We start from the raw sequence: 13,215 nt of genomic DNA, 5'->3' as shown, positions 1-13,215 counted from the left end.
TTTTAGAATATTCAGTTCAGTTCAGTCGCTCAGTCGTGTCCGACTCTTTGCAACCCCATGAATTGCAGCACGCCAGGCCTCCCTGTCCATCACCAACTCCAAGGGTTCTCCCAGACTCTCGTCCATCGAGTCAGTGATGCCATTCAGCCATCTCATCCTCTGTCATCCCCTTCTTCTCTTGCCCCAATGCCTCCCAGAATCAGAGTCTTTTCCAATGAGTCAACTCTTCGCATGAGGTGGCCAAGTCCTGGAGTTTCAGCTTCAGCATCATTCCTTCCAAAGAAACCCCAGGGCTGATCTCCTTCAGAATGGACTGGTTGGATCTCCTTGCAGTCCAAGGGACTCTCAAGAGTCTTCTCCAACACCACAGTTCAAAAGCATCAATTCTTCAGTGCTCAGCCTTCTTCACAGTCCAACTCTCACATCCATACATGACCACAAGAAAAACCATAGACTTGACTAGACGAACCTTTGTTGGCAAAGTAATGTCTCTGCTTTTTAATATGCTATCTAGGTTGGTCATAACTTTCCTTCCAAGGAGTAAGCGTCTTTTAATTTCATGGCTGCAGTCACCATCTGCAGTGATTTTGGAGCCCAGAAAAATAAAGTCTGACACTATTTCCACTGTTTCCCCTGTTTCCCCATCTATTTCCCATGAAGTGATGAGACTGGATGCCATGATCTTCGTTTTCTGAATGTTGAGCTTTAAGCCAACTTTTTCACTCTCCACTTTCACTTTCATCAAGAGGCTTTTTAATTCCTCTTCACTTTCTGCCATAAGGGTGGTGTCATCTGCATATCTGAGGTTATTGATATTTCTTCCGGCAATCTTGATTCCAGCTTTTGTTTCTTCCAGTCCAGCGTTTCTCATGATGTACTCTGCATATAAGTTAAATAAACAGGGTGACAAGGGGCAAATAGGAGATTCGTTGGATAGAGTTAAGTGGAGATTCACATCTTACTCTTCTAACAATGAGAAAAATTGTGGAAGTGTAAACTTAAAAAAGTATTCACAACCTAAAAGTTGAGAGTATTACCGAGCCCAAGTTCACTCTGCTCATCCCTGACAATAGGCTAATAAATCGGAGAGACAAGGTGTTAAGGCAAGGAATATGACTTTATTCAAAGAGCTGGATGACCATGAAGATGGCTGACTAACATCTTGAAATAACCATCATGTTGGGGTCTGGATGCCAGGTTATTTTATGGATCAGAGATGGGGGGAGATGAGGAATCAAAGTAAAAAGAAAATAATTGATTTTTGTCAGTATCTCTTAGAATAGCAGGCCTCACGCAGAGGGATGTGTTCATTTCACTTCGTTACGTCAATCTTGGGTGGTGTGACATGAAATATTTGCTCTGATATCAATAAACAAAGATGAAACAGCTCTTTGCAGTTCTGGCCGCCAAATATGAATTTCTCAGCCAGGCTGGTAATCAACAGAGGAGGGGTGCAATTTCCCACACAAAGAACAAGAATGTCATAGTCCTTCACAGATGAGAGACATCAGGCTCTCTCCCTGTGAGCCAAACAAAGGCACCCCAGCCCAAGAGGCAGGCAGAAGTGGGGCAGGCAGGGCTCCCTGAGGCAGGCCAGTGTGTATGCCTGTAATAACAAAAGCAGTGAAATGAGAGTTAAAGTCGAAGAAACAGATCCTGTATGGAGTCAAAACTAACCCTTCCTGGTTACGAGAGTTACGTTTTATTCAGTGGGAACTTTTAGAACTTAAGCCAGGGAGAGAGCATCTCAAATAACCCTGAGAGAACTGCTCCAAGGAGGCAAGAGAGGAGCCAGGTGGTATAGAAAGGTTGCAACAAACAGCATGTAGCCTTTGAATATCAAAAGATGTTTTTGTAAATTAAAGAAAACCAGATATCCCAGGTTAAGGAATTAGCACTTTTCTATGTATGCTGCTGCTGCTAAGTCGTTTCAGTCGTGTCCGACCTTGTGCGACCCCATAGACGGCAGCCCACCAGGCTCCCCCGTCCCTGGGATTCTCCAGGCAAGAACACTGGAGTGTGTGGGGTTCAAGCCCCGGTGGATCCAGGAAATTCGAAGCGGGGACAGCGTCGGCGAGATCAGGAAACAACTGCTTAATTAAATGTTAATTAAGGATATAAGAGTAATAGAATAAGAATAGCTCAGTGAGGAAATTCAGTGGAGAAAAGAGGCTGAAATAAGGATAGCTCAGTGAGGAAATTCAGTGGAGAAAAGAGGCTGAATAATTCAGCCAGAAGGTGAAAGAAAGAACGACATGGGGAGACCAGTTTCGGTGAACAAGGCCCACACTTTATTTTCCAAAGTAGTTTTTATACCTTAAGTTATGCGTAGAGAATAATGGGGGAAGGGATAGAGTCATGCAGTAAGCCAGGCTTTCTTACTGCAGACTTATCATATGCAAAAGTTTAGGTGATTTGCATCATCTTCTGGCCAGGAGGCCTGTTAACATTTTAAGACTCTTCGGAAAAGTTATTTTTCTCTAAAGGTGATTATTCTAAAGTCAGGAGCCAGCTTCCAAAAAGCATTGGATACAGTTGCATTCCTATAGGGCAAAGGTGAGGTGGGCTCAGTCAAGAAAAGAATTATCTCAAGGGTCCAAGGTTACAAACACTGAGGCTACTACTTACATTTCTATACACCCATTATATCAATCAATACACTGCCAAGGACACAGTAGATAAGGGATATGGAGACTTAGCAGCAAACATTGGCCCAACAAGTGAAAAACCCTTCACCAATACAATTTCTAATCAATCATTTTACTACTCAAAGGAATCTGTGTTTAGACAGTTTAGAACATCTCTTGCCTCTCACAGTTGGGAGGCTCTGAACAATCACATGTGGCAGGAAAAACCTATTCAGGCATGCTAGAGGATTTCCAAAGGAGTTTGTAGGTTGAAACACTGCCACACCCAGGAATTATTAACTGGAGCTGTAAGCTAACTCTTTTTTCAGAGAGAGGTAGTGGGGGACAGCCCCCCGTAAAGTCAGAGGTGTAGGTGAAAGCACGAAGCAGAAAGTAGGCACTCTGGTTTTGGGGGTAGATGCTCGAGAATTTCCAGGGAGACTCCTGAGGCTTGATCCCGCCTTTGCGTATGCCAAGCCTCCTTCCTCATGACCTTTGCCACGGGCGGAACTCGCTCCCAGCAGGAGTGGGTTGCCATTTCCTTCGCCAGTGCATGAAAGTGAAAGTGAAGTCACGCAGTCGTGTCCAATGCAAAAGTCTAGTCTCACTGAAATCATTCCTTTGATATGCACCTCAACTATCTGGGGCCAGTATCCTGTGTTTTCATATTCTGAGTTCCTTCAGGGCTCAGCATAGAGAGTGGCTGCAGTCTGAGGGCTACTAGAAGGAGGGATTTCTCCTCTTCCTAAGTTCCCTCAGAGCTCACCAGCTCACCATTCTATGATGACTGTGATTGCTGATTACTGTGGCATCCTTTGCTTACTGTTATGGCCGGAAATCTTCCATTTCTCAGAAGTCATAACATACGGAATTTCAAGACAATTTTGCTTTAATGCAGAACCGGAAAGAATGAAGATGGAAAGTTTCATATGGAGCCAAAATCCAAATGCCATTGTATAGCATTTAAAGAAGTCATTCCTATATTTTTTCTCCCTGCCTAGCATTTAAACTGATGGTCCTGAACATTCTAGGAGATATAGGTGCAATGAGTGAAATGTGGCAGTTAAAAAAGTTAGCAGGAACTTCTTAAAAGTATAATTAACATTCAGTAAAATTCACCTTTTGGTGTACATTTCTATGAGTTTTGACAAATACATATAATCATGTGGCCACCGCACAATAAGAGTACCCCCCACACCCCCTAACACACACACACATGCTCTCTGTATATATTTCTTTCCTCTCTCCTCATCATTTGGCAACCAATGATTTGTTTTCTATTTTGATATTCTTGCATTATAAGAATGCCTACAGAGTCAGGCTTTTCTCACCAGCATAATGCATTTGAAATTCATTCATATTGTACTGTATATCAATAGTGTAGACTTAATAAAGAGAGACATTATTCACAAGGACTTTCACAATAGGAAACACTCTGTGAAAAAGATTCTCATTTTTAAGTAAGGCAAGGAGGGGAACAGAACACTGTTTGGAAGGGAGAGCGAGGTGGAAGAGCAGGTGGCATTTCCAAAGTCACACTTCTCCCTTGTGTTCTAGGGACATGAGGTAGTGATCACACATGAGTTGGGAAGCATCTCACTGCTTTCTTTAGTGCCCTTTTACATTTTCAGGCAATCCAGAGTTTTTGGAGTCTTTGGGGAAGAGAAAGTCTCAGTAAAATTTACTGAGTCAAAGCAAAATAGTAAATGAGCGATTGTCTAGTCAAGGCTATGGTTTTTCCTGTGGTCATGTATGGATGTGAGAGTTGGACTGTGAAGAAGGCTGAGCACTGAAGAATTGATGCTTTTGAAATGTGGTGTTGGAGAAGACTCTTGAGAGTCCCTTGGACTGCAAGGAGATCCAACCAGTCCATCCTAAAGGAAATCAGTCCTGAATATTCATTGGAAGGACTGATGCTGAAGCTGAAACTCCAATCCTTTGGCCACCTGATGCAAAGAGTTGACTCCTTGGAAAAGACTGTGATGCTGGGAGGGATTGGGGGCAGGAGCAGAAGGGGACGACAGAGGATGAGATGGCTGGATGGCATCACTGACTCGATGGATGTGAGTCTGAGTGAACTCCAGGAGTTGGTGATGGACAGGGAGGCCTGGCGTGCTGCAAATCATGGGGTCTCAAAGACTTGGACACGACCGAGCGACTGATCTGATCTGATCTGATCTGAACTGAAGCATGGAGTCAAGCTTTTCTTTTTTCTTAGTACAAAGTGGTCTTTATTTACCTTTTTCCCAGCTGAAGGATATTGAATTGTTGCCAGTTTTTGGTGACAATAAATAAAGTTATTATAAATGTTCTAGTATAGGTTTTTGTGTAAATGGAAATTTCCATTCCTCTTGCATAGATACCTAGGGATGGCATTGCTAGGGCATGTGGTGAGGTTATGTTTGCCACACCTCACTGCCAACCTGTTTTCCAAAGTGGCTGTACTGTTGCATTTTCAACAGTTTATGAGAATTCCATTTTTATCATTTCTTCACCATCATTTAGTTTTGTTATTGTATTTGCCACTCTGATACACATCTTGTGGCAGCTCACTGGATTTCATGTTTCCCTAGTGACTGGTTGGAGCTTTCCAGGTGGCTCAGTGATATAAAGAATCCCCCTGCCAAGCAGGAGACATAGGTTTGATCCCTGGGTTAGGAAGATGCCCTGGAGAAGGAAATGGCAAACCATTCCAGAATTCTTGCTTGGGAAATCCCGTGGACATAGGCGCCAAATCCTACAGACAGGGGAGCCTGGCAGGCTACAGTCCATGGGGTCGCAAAACAGTCAGACAAGGTTTAGAAACTAAACAACAACAATGACTGGCTATGTTGGTTTCTTGATCCATGGGAGCCAGCAGGAGTGATAGGAGCTGCCTATGGCCACGCAAGTCCACAGTCCCTAGGGTGAAAGGTGGCCTGGGTTACCAGGAGCCTGCCAGGAGCCTAATCTCGCAGTAGTCACTTGGCTCACTGGAGCTGGCAGACACTGGGGAGAGGGGACCTTGGTTAGTGAGTCTACATGGTGTCACCCAGGGCTGAAGGAGTCAGACTGATGTGATGCTAGAGCAGGTAGACCTGGAATCTGTAGTGAAGTCAAGCACCGTTTTACTCTCCTTTTCCCACAGGGAGAAGGTCTCTGTCTGTGCTGGACTGCAGAGTCCTGAGGGAAGGGTTTGGGGGGCCTGATTCCCAGGAGTTCACCAGGAGGCAAGTGTCACAGGAGCCCCACCTGGAGCTGCTGGAATTGGCAGGTGCAGCGGGGAGACAGGAGCTTGGCTCCTAGGAGCCCACAGGAAACCCAGGGTGGAAGCTGTCTGAGACTGCATTATGTGCCAGAATTGCTGGAGTGCAAGGAGCTGGGATGAGACAGAGAGTGGGTGTGCTTGGAATCCTTGTCTCTTGGGAAGGTATTTTCATGTGCAGATAATTTTCAAATTACTATTTCTAGTGGGAGGTGAGTGGATACCATGTCTAGAAACACTTTCACTTCTTCCTAATCTCTATATGTCTTTTATTTACTTTTCTTGCCTATTGGCACTGATAGAACCTCTAGGAAAATGTTAAATTGGATTGGTGAGAACAGGCATCCTTGCCTTGTTCCTGACCTTTAGAGGAAGGCATTCACTTTTTCACCATTAAGTATCATGTTAGCTGTACTATTTCTATGAAAAGTGAAAGTTCAGTTCATAATTTGCTGCGCTTTGTTATTTGGGATGACTCACGTTTCTCCACATTTTATGTCTATGCATGCATGCATGCATGCTAAGTTGCTTCAGTCACGTTCGACTCTGGGCGACCTTATGGACAGCAGCCCACCAGACTCCTCTGTGCACAGGATTCTCTAGGCAAGAATACTAGAGTGGGTTGCCATTTCCTTCTCCTTTTATGTCTATATCGATGGTCATATCCTTTCTCTTCTCTTGTTCTGTTAATGTGATGAATTACATTGATTAGTTTTCTAATGCTCCTCTTAGAACTTCTAACCAAATTTGTTATTTGTGGAGGTAAATCTGGATTGTTTGCATGTTTCGTTTTCATTCTGATTTCTAGTCTGTCTGTCTCTTACTCTCTTATTAGCTCTTCTTACAATAACTGGAAGACTCTCCAGGTGAAAAATGCTGTTTCTCTTATCTCTGGGTCGCTTTTGGGCCATGGCCATCTCTCCTGGACATGGACCTTTTGTGAGAGATTTTGGCAATAGGGGAGGTGAGGTACAGTGGATTTTACATGTTGATTCTGTGATAAATTTAAGTTTTTCTTTTAATGCTTCCTTGAAATTGAGATTATGACATTTCTATTTACAGATAAAGATCTCCGAAAGATATGCCTAGCAATTATATCTCCTGTTACACCTACCAAGCTTTGCTGCTGCATCCTGATTATTTTTATACTTGTAGCTCTAAATGTGGTGACATTTTCCACTCTTCTGGCAGGTGAGTTACCTGTTCTCCAAACCTTACCATGTTCTTTGCACATTCACATTGTCAATCAATATTTATTGAGCTCCATTATGTGCCAGGGTGTGTGATATGTTTGACGTATATCAGTGAAGAAAACATAAAAAATTCCCAGGGAACTCCTATTCTATTAATAGCAGGAAGATGCAGATATTCTAATATAAGGTAACAGATTGACATGAATATAAGTGTCCAGCATAAGCCTCCTTGACAAGATGACTTTTCAGCAAACTTGAAGGAGATGAAGGAGCCATGTGGCTATGTGGAGAAAGCACTCCAGACGGCAGGAACAAGTAGAATGAAAGGAAAAATCTCCTGGTAGGTTTGGGGAACAGCATGGAGGCTTCTATAGCTGAAGCAAGGCGGGAATGAGGAAGAGTAACGGGCTGGGGGTCAGGGAGGTCACAGCCTAATGAGGCAGGTAAAGACTTGAGCTTTTAATCTGAGCGCAGTAGGGGGTACCAGGAAAAGGGAAATTGTAGGAGAGGAATGCCATGATCTAAATTTCATTAGAATAAAACCATTTTGACTGTTGGAAGAAAAGTTAGACTTTGGGAACACCTACTAGAGTAACCTTACAGAAATCCACACCAGAGGGGACCGTGGCTTGGCCCTGGTGATAACAGTGGAGGTGCGACCTGGTGGCACAATCTGTCTCGAAAGTTGAACCAACAGTATTTCCTATCAGGTTGGATAAGGGAGGAAAAAGTGAGGTTATGAAGGAAAAACACTTATTCTTCCCATAGCCTATACTCTGATATCTTGCTGGTTTCAGAGCATCTAACAAGGGCCCAAATATTTTTATACATATTTAACAGAAATACATATAAAGGAGCATTTCCAGAGACACTGGAAATACTACATCATATTTTGGTACTAAAATCAATAGTTGAACTATGCCATGTTTTGTCTACTAGAAGGTTTTATACCCCTAAGAGATGTAGCATAGTAAAATCTAGGAAAGGTAAGGAGTTTGCCTTTCTTTTGTCAAGAGTAAGAAGGACTGATATTAAGGAAGATGTGGGGAAAAGGAAATCTGTATGATGCTAAGAAAGCGTACTACAGGAATTAAATGCTACAGATATTGATTTCCTTAAAACCACTACTCTCCATGGACCCCTGAGAAGTGAGATGCACAGATTCTCTGCTTGAAGATCAGTGGACTGATGGCTTTTGTGCCTGAGATAAGACTGTTAGTGATGACTGGGAGGCAACAATCAAATATACAATATGTACTTTAAGACTGACCTCAAGGAAAAAGTCACCATATAAAAAATATATATTCATATGTTAGTTTTCACAGAACATTCTTTCCAAGGCAAATTCTCAATCTAATAAAATCATTTAGGAAAAAACAACTACCACAAGCTTTTGTGCCTGAGATAAGTCTGTTAGTGATGACTCTGGGGGGCAACAATCAAATGTAAAATATGTACTTCAAGACTGACCTCAGGGGAAAAAGTCACCATAAAAGAAAAAAAAAAATATATATATATATATATATTCATATGTTAGTTTTCACAGAACATTCTTTCAAAGGCAAATTCTCAATCTAATGAGATCATTTATTAGATTACTACACTAAGCTAGTGGTTCTTACACTCAGCAAGTGACCACAGATCTCAATATTGCATTTTCCAAGAAACCAAAAAAAGAAAAAAGATCTCAGAAAAGTCTGCTCTTTTGGCAAGCAGCAAAGTACAATCACTTTTCCACACACTAAGTAGCAGTCGGTGTTTTATAAATGGTGAAAGCTGGTAGCATTTCATGAGGCATTAGAAATATTAGTTGGAAGTTCATTCAGTTCAGTTCAGTTCAGTCACTCAGTCGTGTTCGACTCTTTGTGAGCCCATGAATCGCAGCACGCCAGGCCTCCCTGTCCATCACCAACTCCTGGAGTTCACTCAGACTCACGTCCATCGAGTCAGTGATTCCATCCAGCCATCTCATCCTCTGTCGTCCCCTTCTCCTCCTGCCCCCAGTCCCTCCCAGCATCACAGTCTTTTCCCATGAGTCAACTCTTCGCATGAGGTGGCCAAACTACTGGAGTTTCAGCTTCAGCATCATTCCTTCCAAAGAACACCCAGGACTGATCTCCTTTAGGATGGACTGGTTGGATCTCCTTGCAGTCCAAGGGACTCTCAAGAGTCTTCTCCAAACCACAGTTCAAAAGCATCAATTCTTTGGCTCTCAGCTTTCTTCACAGTCCAACTCTCACATCCATACATGACCACTGGAAAAACCATAGCCTTGACTAGATGGACCTTTGTTGGCAAAGTAATGTTCATTACAGCTCAGCAATTCTGCATATAACCCAGAGTTGGGTGGCCTCCATAGAGAGTGTTTAGTACATAGACAAGCACCTGAGAATATGACTCTGGAAGCAAAATAATATGAAATTGTGTAATGTATGGTGCCAAAATACATATAAAGTAAAACTGTGCATTCTGATACACAAACACATTGGGCATGGAAGACATTTCTAACAATCTGTCTGCCTATGGAAAGTAGGTCCTGTTCAGATTTTAAGAAAAACAAAATGCTGTTTGCACAGCCATAAAAGTACAAGAGTCTAGTTTATATTTGGCCATGTTTTTCTTCAAACTCCTCATTTTGGATTTTAGTTTTGTTGTACCTACATATATGAATACATGTGTGTATATGTGTACAAACATACATATGTTATATTAAAAAAAAAAAGACCAACCTCAAAATGATAAGTGGAGTAATAGGTAAAAGGGATGAGAAATTTGTTTGTTATGCTTCACTGCATCTGTCCAACTTTTAGTGAGAACCAGAGAGCTGGTTCCACAAATCTATATGTAATGAATGGTACCAACGTACATATAAAGAAAAACTATTCTTTGGGAAAAACAAAGGAGTTTAGACTTGGAAGACATTTCTAAGAATCTGTCTACCTATAGACAGTAGCCCCTGTTCAGATTTTGAGAAAAAAAAAATGCTATTAGCCAAGGTCATAAAAGCACAAGAGTCTAGTTGTTCTTTGGCATGCTTTTCTTCAAACCCCTCATTTTGGAATTTAGTTATACTGTACCTACATATACATGTACACCCGTGTATCTATGTATATATACATATGTAAAAAAAGACTGACCTCAGGGTGGTAAGTGTAAAAATAGATAAAATGGATGGGAAAATTTATTTGTTATGCTTCACTGTGTCTGTCCAACTTTTAGTGAGAAGCAGAGAGACAGACTTACAAGTTCTGTACGTCACCTGCCCAAAAGGATGGATTGGATTTGGGAATAAGTGTTTTTATTTTTCTGAAGAGTCAGAGAATTGGACATTGAGTCAGATATCCTGTACTTCACTGGAAGCTGTTCTTGCTCAGTTTGAAACTGAGGAGGAGCTGGTAAGGAATATTTTTGGATCATGTTCTTTGTTAAATACTTAGCCCCTGAGAAGGATATAGGCCGCACAGGGTGACAGCTGAAAGAAGAGGAAGGCTCCCATTCCATGCAGACTTGGGGGCTTAGAGTGCATATTAGTGCCTGATATTTCTTGGGTATGTTCTCTGCCTGGAACTCTGTGAGACGATTTGGACACATTCTCTCATGTAATCCTCATAGTTAATCTTCAAATTAGATATATTGTTCCCATTGTAAAAAAGAAGTATGGTAATCATGTAATTTATCATCCAAGTTGGGACATTTTGGGGAGTGAAAGGGACAATATTATGTTGGAACCACAGGCATAACCTGGGACTTTCCCAGTCAAATTGAGATGTGTGATCACTTTAATGTACTTTAGGATCAGAGACATTTGAGTGACTTAAGCTGAGAACTGGGGGCTAGTCTTCTCCCTTCAATGTCTAAGCTTCTCAATCTTACCAGGCTGTCATCCAAAGAGAGAAGGCTGGGGGGAAGAGGTCTCAAGAGTAAAATGAAGGAGACATATGTTTTTGCTTTTGGTGTTTTATAATAGAACTTTCTCAAAAGATACAAAGGCCCTTCTGACCATTGGATTGGCCTTAGCAGAGAATCATCACATCATGCTTGGAAGTGGACAGACAACTCTAAATATAATGCCTCGTAAGTTTTTAGACTGCCTTCTATTCTGTGTGGTTATGGGTGTGAGTTGTATTTATGGGGAGGTAAATTTAATATCATGGAAAGTTTGCTGCACTATGAGGTATAAAATAGAAATCCTTTGTATGCTCTTCTGTTTATTATCTGTGCCTTTGGGAAAACTTTATGTATCATGTTTTTAATTGAAATCTTTAGCATGATGATGACATTGGACATAGTTCTTCCACTTTCACCCACTGACTTAAACTGTGCTGAAAACCATATTTAGAATGTAGAGAGAGCAGCTGAGGTACTCTGGGATCCTACCATCTTGGAAAGCCACCGAAGAGTTGGTACCCACAGACCCTCAGTCCACTCTGCCCGCTGCCCTGTCCATTCCTGAAAGGAAGGTCATCAAAGAACCAATACGAATCCCTCCTGTGATAATTTATCCCTGGAAGGAACTTAGTAACACATCTTGGGTTGTGAACACTTCAGTGGGAATGTGTTAAATGTAACCATTACTTTGGAGCATATAGAATATAAGGGGCAATCACTTCCCTCAATCAAAGCTAAGCCCATTTAAGAACTTACTAGTAAGCACATATGTTTATTTTCACACATGTATGAAACAGGTCAGGAGAACACTGAAAATCATGTTCCCTGAAAGCTAATTAAAATAATCAGTAAACGATCAAAAATAAGAATAGAAAAGAGTTTTATTTGAGCCAAGTTGAGGACTAGCCCAGAAGCCCACTTCCCAGATTTACTCTGAGAAACTGCTTCAGAGAAACAGGGTTTCTGGCTCTGTTTTATATCTGGTCAGAAAAGAGAACATTAAGCAAGTCAGAGTTACATTCCTTCAAGGTTTTGCTTAAAAAAAAAAAAAAAGAATAGACCAGCAAGTACATGGTGGGTCAATACGGCATTGGCACCTGGGAAGGGAGTCTTATCATCGAAGCAGGACCAGCGTTGGTGTCTCAAGAAGAGGGACATTTAAACTTTATTTTTACTTTGGACATTCTTTACTTCTGGTCAGTGTGCCCTTTTGTGTAATAATTAAAGTAGATGTACAGCGGATGTTTATTATGGCACAGACAGACTATTTTATAGCATAAAATTCAAGTTAAGTCATGTATAAGGCAGAATGACTTACCGATATTTCAGTATGTGACAGTTTCTTTTATCACCACCCATGGCAGCAGTTCACTTGGCTACAACAGCGAGCCCTAGTTAAATACCTAGTCAACAACATAACTGAATTTGGGATGGATGATAATAATCTTCCAATTTTCCAGCAGCGACTTTCAGAATATAAAAGGAACTGAATACAGAAATGGTGTATATTTACTCAGAAGCCTTATGAACATCAGATTCTCATTTTTCTCTTGTCCACATTAAAAATACCTGGAGTGGGGGTGCTAAAGATTGTAGAGGAGAAATAAATGTAGATGTCCAGCCTATGTTTTTTTAACATTTTCATGTTTGGTTTTAGGTTCATCATCACAGGAGATGGGGAACGTGGCTACCTGAATGACCTTGGAATTAGCAGTGCCAGAAGCTATACAGATAGAAAATGGATTTGCAGCAAACAAATAACGTCTCCATATCCTTAAATTCTTCAAGGCATTTTTAGGGAGCTGGCTCAGAAGTTATTGGGAAGATCCCCTGGAGAAGGAAATGGCAACCCACTCCAATATTCTTGCCTGGAGAATCCCATGGAGGAAGGAGCCTGGTAGGCTACAGTCCATGGGGTCACAGAGTCAGACTCGACTGAGCTACTTCACTTTCACTTTCACTTTCATCCCTAAGAGATGCATTAAAAACTGTTTGTATATAAACATTTATAATAAAATTTTATTATTTTTATTATAAATATTTATGTATATATTATAAACAGTTGCTCTATTGCTTGCTCTGCCAGAAATATCAGCAATATATATTTATAGTGTTTGTTAACCACACAGAAGCAAGCTATACTTGAATGAGATGTGGATTTGGAAGAGTGAGATTCTAAGTTAAGTAGGTGTTAAATAATATGAGTTGATATTTATGTTTTGAACCCATAAATATGAAAGAATTCCCTTTTTTCCATACAAAC

At 41.3% G+C, this 13,215-nt stretch overlaps 1 protein-coding gene across 4 annotated transcripts in view; it reads left to right on the top strand.

Moving 5' to 3' along the window:
• Positions 1-12,990, top strand: part of LOC105002115 (C-type lectin domain family 2 member H-like) — a 24,582-nt gene extending 11,592 nt beyond the window's left edge. For 3 of the 4 annotated variants that reach the window (XM_010858600.1, XM_010858598.1, XM_010858601.1), the window contains exons 3-6: positions 6,934-7,062; positions 10,284-10,459; positions 11,032-11,138; positions 12,610-12,990. In XM_010858600.1, the coding sequence (XP_010856902.1) occupies positions 6,934-7,062; positions 10,284-10,459; positions 11,032-11,138; positions 12,610-12,730 (533 nt within the window). In that variant the 3' untranslated portion in view covers positions 12,731-12,990. Of the gene's footprint in view, positions 1-5,754; positions 6,037-6,933; positions 7,063-10,283; positions 10,460-11,031; positions 11,139-12,609 lie in introns of all 4 variants that reach the window. The other variant, XM_010858602.1, reaches the window with a different exon arrangement.
• Positions 12,991-13,215: the final 225 nt, after the last annotated feature.

The sequence above is a fragment of the Bison bison genome, unplaced genomic scaffold (assembly GCF_000754665.1).
Source record: "Bison bison bison isolate TAMUID 2011002044 unplaced genomic scaffold, Bison_UMD1.0 scf7180017864390, whole genome shotgun sequence".
NCBI classification, from domain to species: Eukaryota; Metazoa; Chordata; class Mammalia; order Artiodactyla; family Bovidae; genus Bison; species Bison bison.
The sequence above is the reverse complement of the archived record's forward strand: the minus strand, read 5'-3'. Positions and strand labels throughout refer to the sequence as shown.